Raw genomic sequence first — 14,271 nt, forward strand, 5'->3', positions numbered from 1 at the left:
AGCATGAAACTACATTTTAAGAAATTCTTGATTATCTCATATCTCTTAAATGCCTGGCAACACAGAAACATTTATTCTTAGGGGCTTTGTTTGACTTTGATGACAACAACCTAAGTCACAGTGAGGGCAAATGTGAGGAAAAGAACTTGGTGAGCAGACAGATCATGGCATCTATACCAGCCCATCTCCCCCCAGACCACTGACAGGCAGGACAGAATCCAGATTCCAAGAGTCTTTCGCCAGCACTTGCTTTTGACCTTTATTCTGCAACCAGCATCACATATTGAAGGAGGGACGTTACACATCCTGCTTTTTACCACCCTCCTTTAGCCCCTTTCTTCTTTTTCTGCTGCTGTTTCTTCTTGGTGGCTGGAGCACCCGCGGGTTTTTGGTGCCTGGGAGGGATGACGTTACTTGCAGCCGACACAGCTGCCCCGCTGCCGGGCCGAGGGGAGGTAGGTGGGCTGCTGGCAGTTCTACTGGCGTCCCTGCAGGAAGGCAAGAGAAAAAGACACCGTGTGGGTTCACAACCACCTGCAAGACACGGTACTAGTGCAGTGAGCTGACAGTGAAAAGCAGCAGCTGCCCCATTAGGTAACAAGCATTATGTATGAGAGGGCACTCATGCAAGGAGAGGCTTCAACATACAGAAGGAGCTGGTGGAGGATGGGAACAAGTCTCAAAGGGCAGCAATCACCTTCTAACTGATGTTCGCTACATGGTGTAAGTCACTGACAATGAAAACAAGGCTAACTTTTGAATAGACATGTGACAGCTCATGCAACACACAAGAAGCCTTTCAGGTCCCATTCCTAGGCAGTGCAAACCCAGCATCCTTCCTCTCAGATGCTATTAAGACACCATCTTGCTGTCAGGCTTCATGCATAATGGTAATTCTTGATTCCAGCTCAAATAATCAGTGTCAGCTTAGAAGGAAGTACAGTGTTTTCTCAAATCATGGCTAATGGTTCTGCAGCTGCCAAAAGACTTGAAAGCAAATTGCTCAAGAGAAAGCATGCAAAATTAATCTCACTGCCAAAGGAGAAGCGCATTAAAAGACTATGAGAATTTTATTTGCACCTTGGCTCCTTCAAGCACGCCTATCCTATCACAGTGGTTTTCAGGAACCTGTAGGGATCTCCAGGGAGAGCAGCTGGTAGCAGGTTCAAGCAGCACAGTACGATGTCAGTTGTGCTACCCGCAGTTGGTGTAGTGACAGAGTTGCAGCAGAGCAGCACAAACACAGCCCTCCCAGTTCCCCAGGAGTAAATCCCCCCATCAATCCTTGCAAAATGGGTACTTACAATTCAGAGCCAGTTGTGGTTGAACCCTGAGTCCCCTTGCCAACCTGATCCTTCTTCTTGCCCTTCTTCCGTCCACGGTAGTAGGACCGCTCTCGCATTGGAAGCCACCGCTCAGGGTCGGGAGTCACCTTGGGGTCGTAGTTCTTGGGCAGCTTTCCTGCATAACATCCAGTGCCAGGAATTGAGATTGGGGTCAACACACAGAGGCATCACCAAGGGACACACTTGGGATGTCAGTAGCAATGGCATGGCAACGCAAAGAGACCAGCAACTACATCACCCTAACAGGGTGTTGCTCTCACTCCTGAGGAAAAATGCCCCAATCAAACAAGCTATCATAAAGATCCAGGTTTCCAGAGACACAGTCCTAGCAAAGGGTTCTAGCTCCTAGGGACCTAGAGGCCAGCTATTTGGAGAAAGAATCTGGAGAACTCTCTGGAGCTGTGCTGCTTCAACACCTAGGAAATACGACTTACCCTTCTTTTTTTTCTTCTTTTTCTTCACTTCCCCTTGTCTGAAAGGAAAACGAGACATTGTGACATAGCAGAGACAGAGCAGACAAATCAACTAAAAACTAGCTCTGGAAGAAGCTAAACTATTCCCATCTCTTTAATAACTTGGGTCTGCTGCTACATAAATCTCCTTGCAGTCAAACAACAGGCTCCCTTTCCACCAGCTTGCCTTCTACAGCAATGCCTTCACCACACCAGGTGTGGTTCTTGAACCACTCCAAAGAAGGATGCACCAGAGCTATAGCAATACAATTAAATAAAAAATATAGCAGCCTGCCTTACCCTTGCTCCTTCTGCTGGTTGTCTCCAGTGAGCTTTGCAGCTTTCTTCCGAACATAGGTTGCTCCATGGGAGTTCTCCAGCGCATCAACATCTACTTTCAGTGACATGGTGTCTGAAGAAGGCAAGTGTTTGCTAAGACTGCAAGGGAAGAGTTCAGGGATGCAAACCAGCAAGCATAAACACCCATGTTCTTCCAGACAGCAAGAGGCAACCTCAGCTTAAATAAATTCTCTCTGTTAACAATGCAGACACCAGACAGGCCTATGGGGCTATTTCCATCTCTCTCACTAGCTTCTTACACAAGTTGGGATGAGCTGCTTAATCGCCATCTGCCTCATTTTTCCCTCTATAATACAGGGAACAGCTTCCTGTGAAAGCAGCTCAGGTGACAAAAGCAGTATGTGAATGAGATTTTGGGTAAGCAAGAGCTTAGCCATATTGTATCAGTCCTGCATTACTACCACAGGTTAAAGATTCTGACAGAAAAGATGCAGGTGCTCTTGGTTTTGGTTCCACCTTGTCTTATTAATTCTGAAAGCGGAGGAGGCCAAAGATTAAAGGGTCCTGAGATATCAGGGTAATGAAGCCAATTAGAGAAATAATGTAGCTCCAGACAACTTGACCTGGATATGTAGCTGTTCCAGAGAGGTTTCTTGCCTTTCTTTGGGTAAGAGTGGGTCTGAAGTCCCCACACAGCTGGAAATCCAAGGAAGGAATACCCAAACACCTCTTTCACCACCATTAAAAGGATACACTTTAGCTTTTTCAGGGTCAACCAGGGAATAGGCAGAGATGAGCTGTGCCAGAGTATGCACATCTTTTGGGTTTTGCCTTTTTAGAGGAATAAAAGAAAACAAAACAAAACAGAAAAGGACCAAGTTACCAATGTTACTCATCTCAAAGACTGGTAACACCACACAGTGCTTGCTGCTGCAGCACAGTTACTATCTGTGGGGACAGGCATGTTAGTATGTGGTCTCCTCCAGAGCACACCACCAAACATGACTGGTGTGGATTAAGGGAGGTACAGACAATTTCACAGTATCATGAAGCAGGCAATAGAAGAGGAAAAACCCAGTAGCAAAGGCAAGTTAACACTCCCCCCAATAAAAGATCCCATTAAGTGCACAACAGAAACTAAAATCTAGACATCCACATTTATTTGGCACTAGAAAAAACTGCATTCCTGTCCCCAAAAGAAATGTTCACTGCACACAAGAGGCTTCTGGGGTAAGTCTACCAGGTTTTCAAGTGAACATCAACTATAGATCAAATAAATTATCTCCCCTTCTTCCAAAATACAGCCTTGCACTGAAGCCCCCATGCAAAGGCAACTCTAAAGGACAGCTACTGGTCAGTCAAAATTGTCAGACACTGCCTGCCACCAGACAGCTTGCAGAGGACTCTGGGCAGAGACCTGCTGCTCAGCAACCACCCAACTCACTTCCAGAGCTCCTCCAAGTCGCTGATTGCTTCCTTCTTCCTGCCATGCTTTAGTTTGAAGTTGGCAGCTTCCCTTATCAGTGACAAATGGACAGGAGACTTTGGCTGAAAGACACAGCAGCCATGATTAGTTCCTTACTATCACAGCGCGGAGCCCAGCTCTAGCTGGCTTTAATGCCCCTGAGGCTTGGCCCTGACTTAGCATCCTGTCATGCAGAAAGCAGACCACCTTTGCATTCTGGGAAGTGAGGCAGAACTGCAACGCCGCTTGCTGCTCCACCATATTTTCCTACCAGGGAGAAGTCCTGATTGCTACATTTAGGCATCCATTGATGCCACCCTCCTAATCTGACAGGAGCTGCTGCTCCCTATTCATAACACATATAAAATAATGTATTATTGATAAATGCTCACAAAACAGGAGCTCACATGTCTCCAAATCCCCAAGTGGATAACTGCTGGGGCTATGCATCAAAAGGAAAAGCTGAATTGGACTGTCTAGAAAATCCAGGACAGATTCTTGCACATAACTCCTCTGGTCTGACTTGCCTGGTGTTGCTGATACCACTGGATAGCCTGTGTGAAGACTTCAATTGCACTGTCGATATCCTCTTCGTGACTGTACATTGTCACCAACGCAGACACCTGCAAACATTCAAGAGCAGTAAATAGCACATCTTCATGCAAATTGTCTACAGCCAGAGTCTCAGCAGTTAAACAATGGGGTTTCCCAAAAGCAGAGTCAATGTGAGCTTTCTGCTCTGTCCCTAAAAAACGGCTGTGGTAACAGGCAGGATACCCAGGCCACATCTTCCTACCCAAGTCACTCCCAAAGGAACATCCCCAACATCTTTTTCCTATAGTACAAGCCTAAGATTGCATTCATAGAAGGAACCTTCCAGTCTTGGCACTTTATTTGCTTATCACAGAACTCAGTTTCATTACAAAGCCTTTTTCATTCCCCATTCTCTACCTCAAGAGCTATGAAAAAAGAAATCAGCAGTGAAGAGATTAAAAGGATATCATCCATTTGCTGACATCTCAGTCACAAGTAGAGGTGACCCAGGGCTGTTATTGTTATTGTTAACTGCCCCTATAAATTATTTTGATCATTCACACTTACAATTGGAACAGATCCAACTCTCAACTCCTGTTCCAGATGCTTATGCTGAACATGTGAGCACTTACAAGGCCATCAAGCATTTCTGAATAGCAGGTGTGGATAAGCATGCAGATCAGGGTGATGCTGCAGGGCGGGAACACAGCACTTTCCCCCTAAGGCCTGCTGTCCTAAAGCTCCTTCTAAAATGTCCCAACAGCACCTACCAGCAACCAGCAGTTGCTCCAGTCATGTTATTGCAAGTAAATCCAGGCAACATGCAGGACTGAGAGATTACCAGGGAGTGGGAACATAGGCAGAGAGCATCCCTCTGACAGGCAGAGTACTTCTGTGACTATGTTCAGGCTACCCGAAGCAAGTAATAATACAACCTTTGTCCAAGACAAGGAAGATGGGCTCAGAATCCCTGCAGACACTCAAGTCAAGTGGCAGCCATGGGGAAGAGGCAAAAAGGAGCAAGAAGTGCAAAGCTCTCCTGCAAGGGAAAAACCTTACATAGTTCAGACGGAGTTTTGCTTACCATACCAGGCTTGTGCTGCAGTTCTTCTATGCTCCTCAGGATCATGCAGGCTTTGGTGACACTGCCTAGAAGAGAGACAAGGAAGAACACACTCTGAATGGCATCACAACACCTGATCCCACCAGTGAACTTCAAGCCAAAGGTAAACAATGGGGACAGCACAATTCCCCTTCTCACATCTCCCCCATTGCAGGAGTTAAGGACAGGCCTCCACACAATGGACCCTTCTGCTCTTGTCACATCCTGCAAGGGTTCAGGAGCAAGCTTTGGCTACCAGGGAGTTCTCTTCAGGTTCAAGTCTGTGCTGCCTGACTGCATACAGGAATGGTACCATTATGGAGCCTCATACTGCTCCCAAAATTATCCTGCCCCAGAAGAGATTCAGCATTTCACAGAGACTGTGGGCATTTCTGCCAGCAATCTGTGGAGCCTGTGTATCCAGACATTAGCTATCAGCATTATCCTGCCATAGCTAAATATATGTATTACCTCACTGAAAGTATCTCTACTCTGCACCCCTGTCATAACAGTGACTGCAGCAAAGCTTGCCCTGAAGTCTGGTTTTCTTACCCCTTGTACCCTTGTCATGTGCAGACACTTCCCAACAAAGGAGGACACTAGATACCTTGAGCAATTTTTAGCTGGGCCATCGTCAGCTTGATCTCAGCTGCATTGGCAGGGTGCTGGTCTGCAAAGTCCTGAGAGTCAGAAGAAACGACAATTCAACTTGTGTGGGCACCAGGCTGCTGCTTTGGTGAATCATATGTCATGCTCAGTCACAGCAAGCTGGCAAGAGCCAAAGAAAGCTTTCCAGCACAGGCAGGTTTCAGCATACAGCAGAGAAGGACCCCCAAGTGTGCCCTTTCAGATTTCTGTCCCAGGCCACTCAGTCATTCCAAAGAAGGGCGTTGCAAACTGCTTGTAAGCAGAGCAGCAAAGCCTACTACAGCTTACCCCAGAAGTCTACTACAGTTTCATAAGCATAAAAATCAGAAGTGTAAGGGAAATATTTCCCTTTAAAAGCAGAATTTTCAATTGGGTGTGAAGGCTTTCCAGCAGTATTAAACCAAACCAAAATAAGGAGTCAGATACCCCTGGAAATTTAAACCAAACAAAACAAACTAAGGGAAGACAGCACAGGAAAACACAAAGCACAAGTTTAAATGGTGTTTGGCCAACTTTCTCTTAACCTACCTGCAGAAGCCCTACAGCCTTTGCATGCTGCTTCTCACGACACAGCTGGGCTGCCTGGATAAGCACAGGGAGCAGGTGCTCGGGGCTCTGGGACTGCAGGCTTGCTGACAGCTTGTGGCACTGATCTGCCTGCAGTGGAAAGAGAGAACACACTTTTCTCAGCCTCTGCAAGCACCTTACACAGGGCTAAGAAACCAACAGGATCTAAGAAGAGATACTAGTGGTGACTCCCCTGAAATGAGTACACAGAACCAAGTCCTCTTAGTGGCCCTTCAGATACATCTAAGAACCCCCACATCCCTTTTGTCTTCTAGGTATCTCCACACCATCCTCCCTACAGCAATGCCCAAATAACTAAACAGCCAGTTGTGCTTTTAGGGATGGTTTTATTTTTCTGCTCACTTACGTGCCTAAACCAAGTGGTCCTGTCTTCTGAAATAGAACAGCTGCATCTCTATTTTTGTCCAGTCAAACTCCAGTGGATTTAATCCATCTGCAGCTACTTACTGCAGATCAGTTTCCCCTACCTGGTTTGTGTACATTGCAAGTAAAGCTTTGTTGAATTCAATCGCCTGGAGCTGCTTCTTGGAGAGTTTATGCTCAACTCCTTCTGCATTGGTCAGCTTCACCTTTTTCTTTGAATCAAAGACATTTTGGTCCTGTGGAAATCACACATCATGAGAAGATTTCACTACATTCCTTGAAGAAGAAAAGGTCCCTGGGTCTGCAATTTAACTACTGTTTAAGAAAACATCTTTACTGATTATCTTCCTTCTCTCCACAGAAGCAGAGAAGCAAGCAGCCTAACCACAATGAAAGTGGCAAGGTAAATCTATACCTTGTTAATTGTGATGATATTATTTGCAATGACAGCAAGGAGTCCTACATCTGTTGGCCTGCAGATAAGAAAAGTAGAAAGCATACTGTTACTGAACAGCAGTCTCTCACAGATGGAAGGCTGAGCATTTGATTTAAAAAAAAAAAAACCAAAAAAAAAAAAACCCTTACTTCAACTTGATTATTTGATTGTAGAGCTGTAGAGCATCCTCTGTACGCCCCTGCAGTTGCATGATATAAGCCATCTGACCGTGAATAATAGCCAGTTCAGCCTCAATGTCTTCTTCTGTCACATCCTGAAGGAAAATCAAAGCAAAAAGTTAAAAGCTGCTATCTCACCTCTCTTCCAGCTTCAGCATTCTGCTGGCAAACATCTGTGAGCATTCCAGGGCAGTATTAGCAGCAAAGTATCTCAGCAACTACAGGTGAAGGTTGTACCCACAGCACTAACAGCAGCATATCTGAGTTAAACTAGGAGAAAAGAAAGCTTTACCTACTCCAGCTAGAACCTGAAGATTACTTTAACCTGTACATTCAGTCTGCCATTCTGCAACAATTGGTTACAAATTCCCTGTTTGTCACCACCCACTCAGTATGTTCATCCCTAGCAGGGGTAGGTCACAGGGAGGTTTCGGACAACCTGCACCCTTCTACTTGCACCAGAACAGGCAACTATGCAAGGAGCAGAGCAGCAAACAGCCTGTGGTGTCAGCTGCCCTCCTGCAACAGCCATGATGGCTGCCCCAGCCTCACAAGCTGGTACCAGCAGAGCAGCCCTGGCTCTGCTCTGGCTCTCTGCACTTTGGGATTGCACCCTCGCTTCCCCTGCTGCAAAGCAAACACTCTCCAGAACAACATCAGGAACTTACAGAGTCTTCTGACAGTGACTGGCGGCACAGTTCTACAAGGAAAAACATTGAAAAACACCATTTAGAAGGCTTTAGGGTGAAAAAACCAGGCAAGAAGCATGAGGGAACATTTCCATGTATCCCTGAACCTTTCCATGTATCCCTGAAACTCCTGCAGCACTACAAGGGCACAGCAGATTACCAGGCTGATGATGGATGGGACTAAGCGTAAGAGAGCAGACTATGTGAAGCAGAAGAACAATCAAAGGCACAGAAGATACTGTCCCTCCCAGACACTAATTTTCTCTCCTGACCAAAATTCCTTAGACCTAGCTCCTGATTTTTCCATAGGGATCAGCTGCAACTGCTCACCGGTTAAGCGCTGCAAGCCTGCAATATTCAGCTTACAACACCCTTTATGGGGCAGCAATTCTCTAAGTATTCAGTACCCATACTAGTCACTTCTTCACTTTCTCATACTTCACCAGAGAAAGTGGTGACTTTTTGGGATGGGACTTGTTTGCCCTCCAAAGGACTACTATCAAAGGACATAGGCTCAAATTACACATGCTTATCAGTTGTATGGGACACTTGTTATTCTTCATCAAAACTGGGACAGAACTGACCTATTTATCTGTAAGAGCAATTAGATCAGACAGAACTAGTCCTTCCTAGTTCTCTCCCCAGACTTTTTTTAAACATGCAAAATCCCCCTTTAACTCCATTGAAAAAAAAAATCCTCTTTGCTAAAAAGCTCATTTACTGGCTTATACTAATTCATACCATGAAGTACCTTGAACTTTTATAGCATGTACTTAAATACATACTCATACTAACAAAATCTCATCTCATGTTTATGAGATTACATTCACATCTACTTCCTGCTTCAAAAAAATGCACAAACTTATTGAATACAAATCAGGGGGCTGTAGGAGAGCCAGAACATGCTGCATGGATCTGGAAAAGTGTCCCAGAGGAACACTTGTCCAAAAACACCAGCTTCACAACAAATCCTGCTGCTGATCAGTTTTTAAATTCTCAAAACCTCTTTTCCTCTGATTTGTGCATCAAAGTGCAAATAACTGCTTCTACTACACAAAGCTTCCCTCTCACCTCACCAGCCTTTTACCTTCTGCTTTTTGTAGTTTTTTCATTGCTTCATTCAGCTTTCCTTGCCCAATCAATGCACATGCACTGTTATAACACAGCTCGTAGGTAGCTTCTCGAAGGCCTAAATCCTCCTAGCATGAAAACCAAATATAACATTGCATAAACACCAACAGATTTAACAGGCAACACACACAAACCAGAGTTTTCCTGTACATTCAAACTAATCCTTGAAAAATAAATTTAAGAAGCAAATTTAACAGGGCACACTCCTGACAAGTAAGTTGCAGCACAAAGGATCTTTCCTCACACTGCACAAAGTCAGAGGCAACTAACAAGGCAGCAGGGAAACTCCAGCCTGAACCTGGGGACTACTTAGGCTTGTGCAAAAGGGCAGCTAAGAACTGCTGCTCTAGAGAATTAGTAAGTGAATCCACAGCACTGAACAGAAAGCTGAGCATGCTGTGTGCACCTCCAAGGACAAGGATTTCTAAACAAATGTGAACATTACAATCTTCACTGTTCATTAATAAAAATATTCCCAAGCATGGCTGGGTGATCAGAACAACTAGTTTTAACCCTGGGCAAGAGGGTAATGAGAGGGAAAAGTGCTAGTTGCACCAGGTGTTCTGCTAATACAGGTTCAGAAAGATCTTCTTCCTGTTCTGCTGTGACATCTAAAGTACAAGGTCTCTTAGAGATCAAAGGTGAAGTGTAATTCATAAATAATAACAGCATTTATTCCTCCATACAGGGAAAACCACTATGTGATCTTCAACATACTCAGAAATCTTTACGAGACAGGAACACCTTTCCGTCCTGTTCAGTATCCACAATTCCAATACAATTTGTATCCTCTATTCCTTGGCTCTCATTCTTACACCCAAAGACATACATACTCACTTACTGGCACCACCTTCTCCCACGTGCTTTGTGCTGCCACAACAGCAGAGAGGTTGGTTTTTCTCTCCTCCTCATACTCATCCTGGGAGTTGCGGATGAGATCCCTGTATGCAGCCAGACAATCGTCGTAACGCTCCAGCCTGTACAACTGAGAAAGGAAAGGGATTAGCCATCAGAACAGTATTTTCCTGTGCATGCTGGTAACTACAGCCTCCTTCCTCCCTCCCCATGGACTGGGGGCAGTACAGCATCATATGTATTAAGCTGAACATTACTAACATTTGCATCTACCTTCAAGGGCAAGCTATATAGACTACACTTGCAAGGACTCAAGCAATGACACCAGATACCTGCACAAAAATGACACAGCTCCTACTCCTAAAACAGCTTCTTTAAAAGCAGCAGTTTACTCAGTTTTGTCCTCAAACAGCCTTCTTCCAAATTAGATCGCCTCTCTAAGAAAGAAATTAAATGAATGGTCTTTCATGCAGCTGAGAGAAGACAGCCAATTCTTCACAAAACTGTTCTGATCAACCGGGAAAAAAAGAAGAGGAAAAAGCATAACTTCTTTTCCGCATCACTTTTAATGCCTGAGACATCAGGTCCCACAAACTATTCCTGAACAGGTATCTAATGCAAACAGATGGCTGAACCACAAACAAATCCCATCAGATCTCCTCCTTTCTCAACCAGGTGGCTAATATCAGGCCAGACCCAGGAAAGGAGCAGAAGTCACAAATGTATTGTTTTGGTTCTGTGGGAATAAGATGACAACACTGCCTCCAGAAAGAGGCAACTGAAGCTTCACAGAAGTCTGAGCAGTTGGAACCATACCTGTCCTTACCTTCAAGCTAGAGAAGGAAATTCTGTCCCCATACCTGTCCCCCATTAGAGCAGGGACAAGGCATCCAGCATTTGAAACTCCCACCAGGAAGAAAAGCTTGTAATTACCACTTGTCCATAAAGCTCCTTCAGTTTGTCTGTCTGCTGACTGGCACTCTGAATAGTCTTGAGAGCACTTTCAATACGGTTCAACCTGTATTCACAGTAGGCCTTCTCAAAGGCAATAACATCACTGCAAGGACAAGACAAAGGCTGACAGCCAGCACTAGGGTTTCCATTCAACAGCATTCATTCACATATAACCAGCCCTAATTAGTCACAGATTGCTACATAACCAAAAATCCAAACACACAATCCCAGATTACAGGATTATGTATCTGTTCAGCACTGAAAGTATCTCCTGTGTACTTGGTGTTTAACAGAGAAAGCATATCAAAACTTCATCCAAAAACAAAAGGTTCCTTTTTAATGGCATTTCCACACACATGGTATTCCAAATCCTCTCTGCTCCAGGCCGCCTACTAATTATGCTAATCAAATTCTTAAAAGGTAAAACAATAGCAAACTTCATTCTGTGATTACATTGCAATGAAACATTGTTACTGCAAACTTCTGAAGACAACTGACTCACAGAGAGAGAGGAAAAGGTATAAAAGGTATAAAACACAGCCCACTTACAGGCTGATACCAAGACAAAGGTAACATTAACATATTTTGAAATATGATTGCAGCAAACTGCAGCAAAAGGGTTTGCTTTTACAAACATAAATTGGCTTCAAAGCAAGCTCACACCAGGAGAGAAGCATTCTCAAAGAATCTGAGCCTTGAAAGCTATGTTCCACCTAAGCCCTGAGTTACCACTTAAGCCAAATGAAAATAATCAGCAATTCCTTTAGCTCACGCCTGGGGCCACTTATTATTAGCTTTACTTTGACTATTTAAAATTATCTCGATTCAACTGAGTATTAAGGAAGTTTGAAAATCAATGGCATTTAGAATTATATCAAAGCAGCCTCAATGCAGGATAGGAAAACTTCAAGACAGACCAAGAACCACCATTCTCCTTGCTCTGCAGGACACAGACACACAGTAGAATGAGCTGAAAGAAGTTATAGGAAGAACTCTGAAACCAGTTGAATATTAAAAAAAAATGCTTCTCCCTACCATATAATAAAATAATAAGTTAAAAAACTTGAATTAAACCCCTTTTGTCCCAGGAAAGAAGGAAGTGGTGAACAGGGTTATTACATGTTATTCAGATGCAAACAAAAACAAAGGTATGTTTCATCACACTGATAACTTCAACACACCTTTCTGGGAACTTCTTTAATAAGAACAGCATCTGAAACAAAAAAGTTTTGCTGCCAGCCAGTTCTTGTGTAGCACTTTTCATCCTTGTCACTGCACAAAGTGCATCCTTATGAGGAACAAAATTAGAATCTTAAGGACACAAAGGAGAAGCTTGACTTGTTCTCAAACACAATTTGTCTCCAGGGTCCTGCTTTTGAGAGGATGCACAAAGGGCTTGCACCACCCCAAAAGCTGAGGCAGCTCCTTCAGGCTGGCAAAGCAAAGCTGTATGATGAGACAGCCAAGCAAAGCGAACAAAGGCTTCTCCCTTCTCACTTCCCTCCCAGAGAGATCTGTCCCCTTCCCTTGTACCAGCCACGCTACCCAGCCACATCTACAAGCAGAATCAGCATGTGAAGGTGGCTGAAAACTCAGGGACAATCCCTTCAACGGTAATAGCACACTGTTAGACTGCCTCAAACTCAACCAGACCCTGTCTCACCCCCTCCTATAAATAAGCTTGTCACTGAGAAGACCAGCCCAAATGTCCCTGAGCATATCCTGCTCTTTATTTTGCTGCCTCATTAGTCCCCTCCATTGAAGCTGCAGCTTCTCAAGGACTCAGGAGTTTCATATTTCGTAGAGCACAGCAAGGCACAACTCACCTGGTTAACACTTTAGTGTGGGTATTGATTATACCAAGGGCTTCCTTGAAGTTCCCATTCTGGATAAGACACACTACTTTACACTGAAGTGCTGTCACGTCATCTTTGTTGATCTGCAGTACTGGAGAAGAAACCAGTTTCAACACAGTGATCCAACTCAAACACAGCCAGGCTTTGTAAGAGACTCACATTATTAGAGCTGCAAAAACCCATCCTAGAGAGTGGCCACATCAACTTACAGCATCCTGGCATGGCTTGCTTTTCCTCGGATCATGAAACAAACCCCAGCAGGATAAAAGAATCCAGTAGAGATCCTGAACTTACCAGAAGCAGGCACTGTGCTAACATGTCTGGAAGAGAGCTGCACATGTCTGAAAGAGGCTACACAGGCCTGGGCAAACCTTTCCTTGGCATTTCACTTCAGGCAAAGAACACAGTGCCAAGGCCCCAGGGCCACGTAAAGCACACTCAGGAAGGAAAACAGCTGGTATAGAAGAACAGTGTGGCTCTTGTCAGGGAGTCACTTTACATGCTAAAACTTTCTGTCAGTGGATGACAGGGAATGAGAACTAGAAGAGAGGCATGGGTTTTGCTATTTGATTTTTTTCAGGGATGCCAGCTTTTCCAGGACAGGAGATGAATCCCTACTGCCTACCAGCAGCAAAGACAGAACGTATAATCACAACGTGCCTTATACTGCAATCCCGTTTTGGATGCCTAGCCACCAAAACAACACATCTCAACGTGAACTCTCCGTTTCGAGCAAGTTGTTGCTCCCAAGTCAGTTAGTCCATATGCACACCACCCCTCCTCCAGTTCCCGGGGGAAAAGCCCTCCCTCCTCCCATGATCAAAACGGAAGGAAAACCCAGGAGTAACTCCGAGGGTTTAACCCACAGCAAGAGGTGCGTGATGCAACACAAGGACCCGACGGTCACGGTACAGCAGCGGAGCCTGGGCCCCGGCCGCCCCTCTTCCCTCTAGCCCAACACAGTAAGATCCTCGCAGCCTTTCCCCGCGGCCCCGCTCCCGGCACGAACCCTACGGACGGACATCACCGCTCCCCTCCGCACCGCACCGCGCCGCACCGCACCGCGCCGCACCGCACCGCGCCGCACCGACCCTCCGCAAGGCCAACGCGCCCGAGCAGAGACCCCAGACCCGCGGCGCGGGGCCCGGCACTGCCGCCGCACTCACTCTTATTGACGGACTTGAGTGCGCGGGCAAAGTCGCCGTTCTGGCCGCAGCGGTTCACCTCGCTCCACAGCCCCGCCGCCGCCGCCGCCCCCGCGGCCGCCGCCATCTTGGCACCGGGAGCAGACACACGTCGCGGGGGCGGCGCCGCGCCGGAAGCGGAAGGGCCGAGCGGGGCCCCGCCCCCGACAGGCCCTCGTGCCTTTCCGG

General features: G+C 45.7%; 1 protein-coding gene across 1 annotated transcript; it reads right to left on the reverse strand.

Annotated features, from left to right (window-relative positions):
* Nucleotides 1-231: 231 nt before the first annotated feature.
* Nucleotides 232-14,204, reverse strand: SRP72 (signal recognition particle 72). The gene is made up of 19 exons (XM_066548085.1): nt 14,065-14,204; nt 12,869-12,989; nt 11,022-11,145; nt 10,075-10,218; nt 9,190-9,301; nt 8,082-8,113; nt 7,384-7,508; nt 7,214-7,271; nt 6,903-7,034; nt 6,376-6,504; nt 5,807-5,879; nt 5,182-5,246; nt 4,091-4,186; nt 3,543-3,646; nt 2,852-2,929; nt 2,099-2,236; nt 1,781-1,818; nt 1,305-1,461; nt 232-488 (listed from the first exon to the last, which is right to left on the reverse strand). Exons 1-19 carry the CDS (start codon nt 14,168-14,170, stop codon nt 314-316), a joined length of 2,007 nt encoding a protein of 668 aa, XP_066404182.1. The 5' UTR covers nt 14,171-14,204; the 3' UTR covers nt 232-313.
* Nucleotides 14,205-14,271: the final 67 nt, after the last annotated feature.

Source organism: Molothrus aeneus, chromosome 4 (assembly GCF_037042795.1).
Source record: "Molothrus aeneus isolate 106 chromosome 4, BPBGC_Maene_1.0, whole genome shotgun sequence".
In the NCBI taxonomy this organism is placed as follows: Eukaryota; Metazoa; Chordata; class Aves; order Passeriformes; family Icteridae; genus Molothrus; species Molothrus aeneus.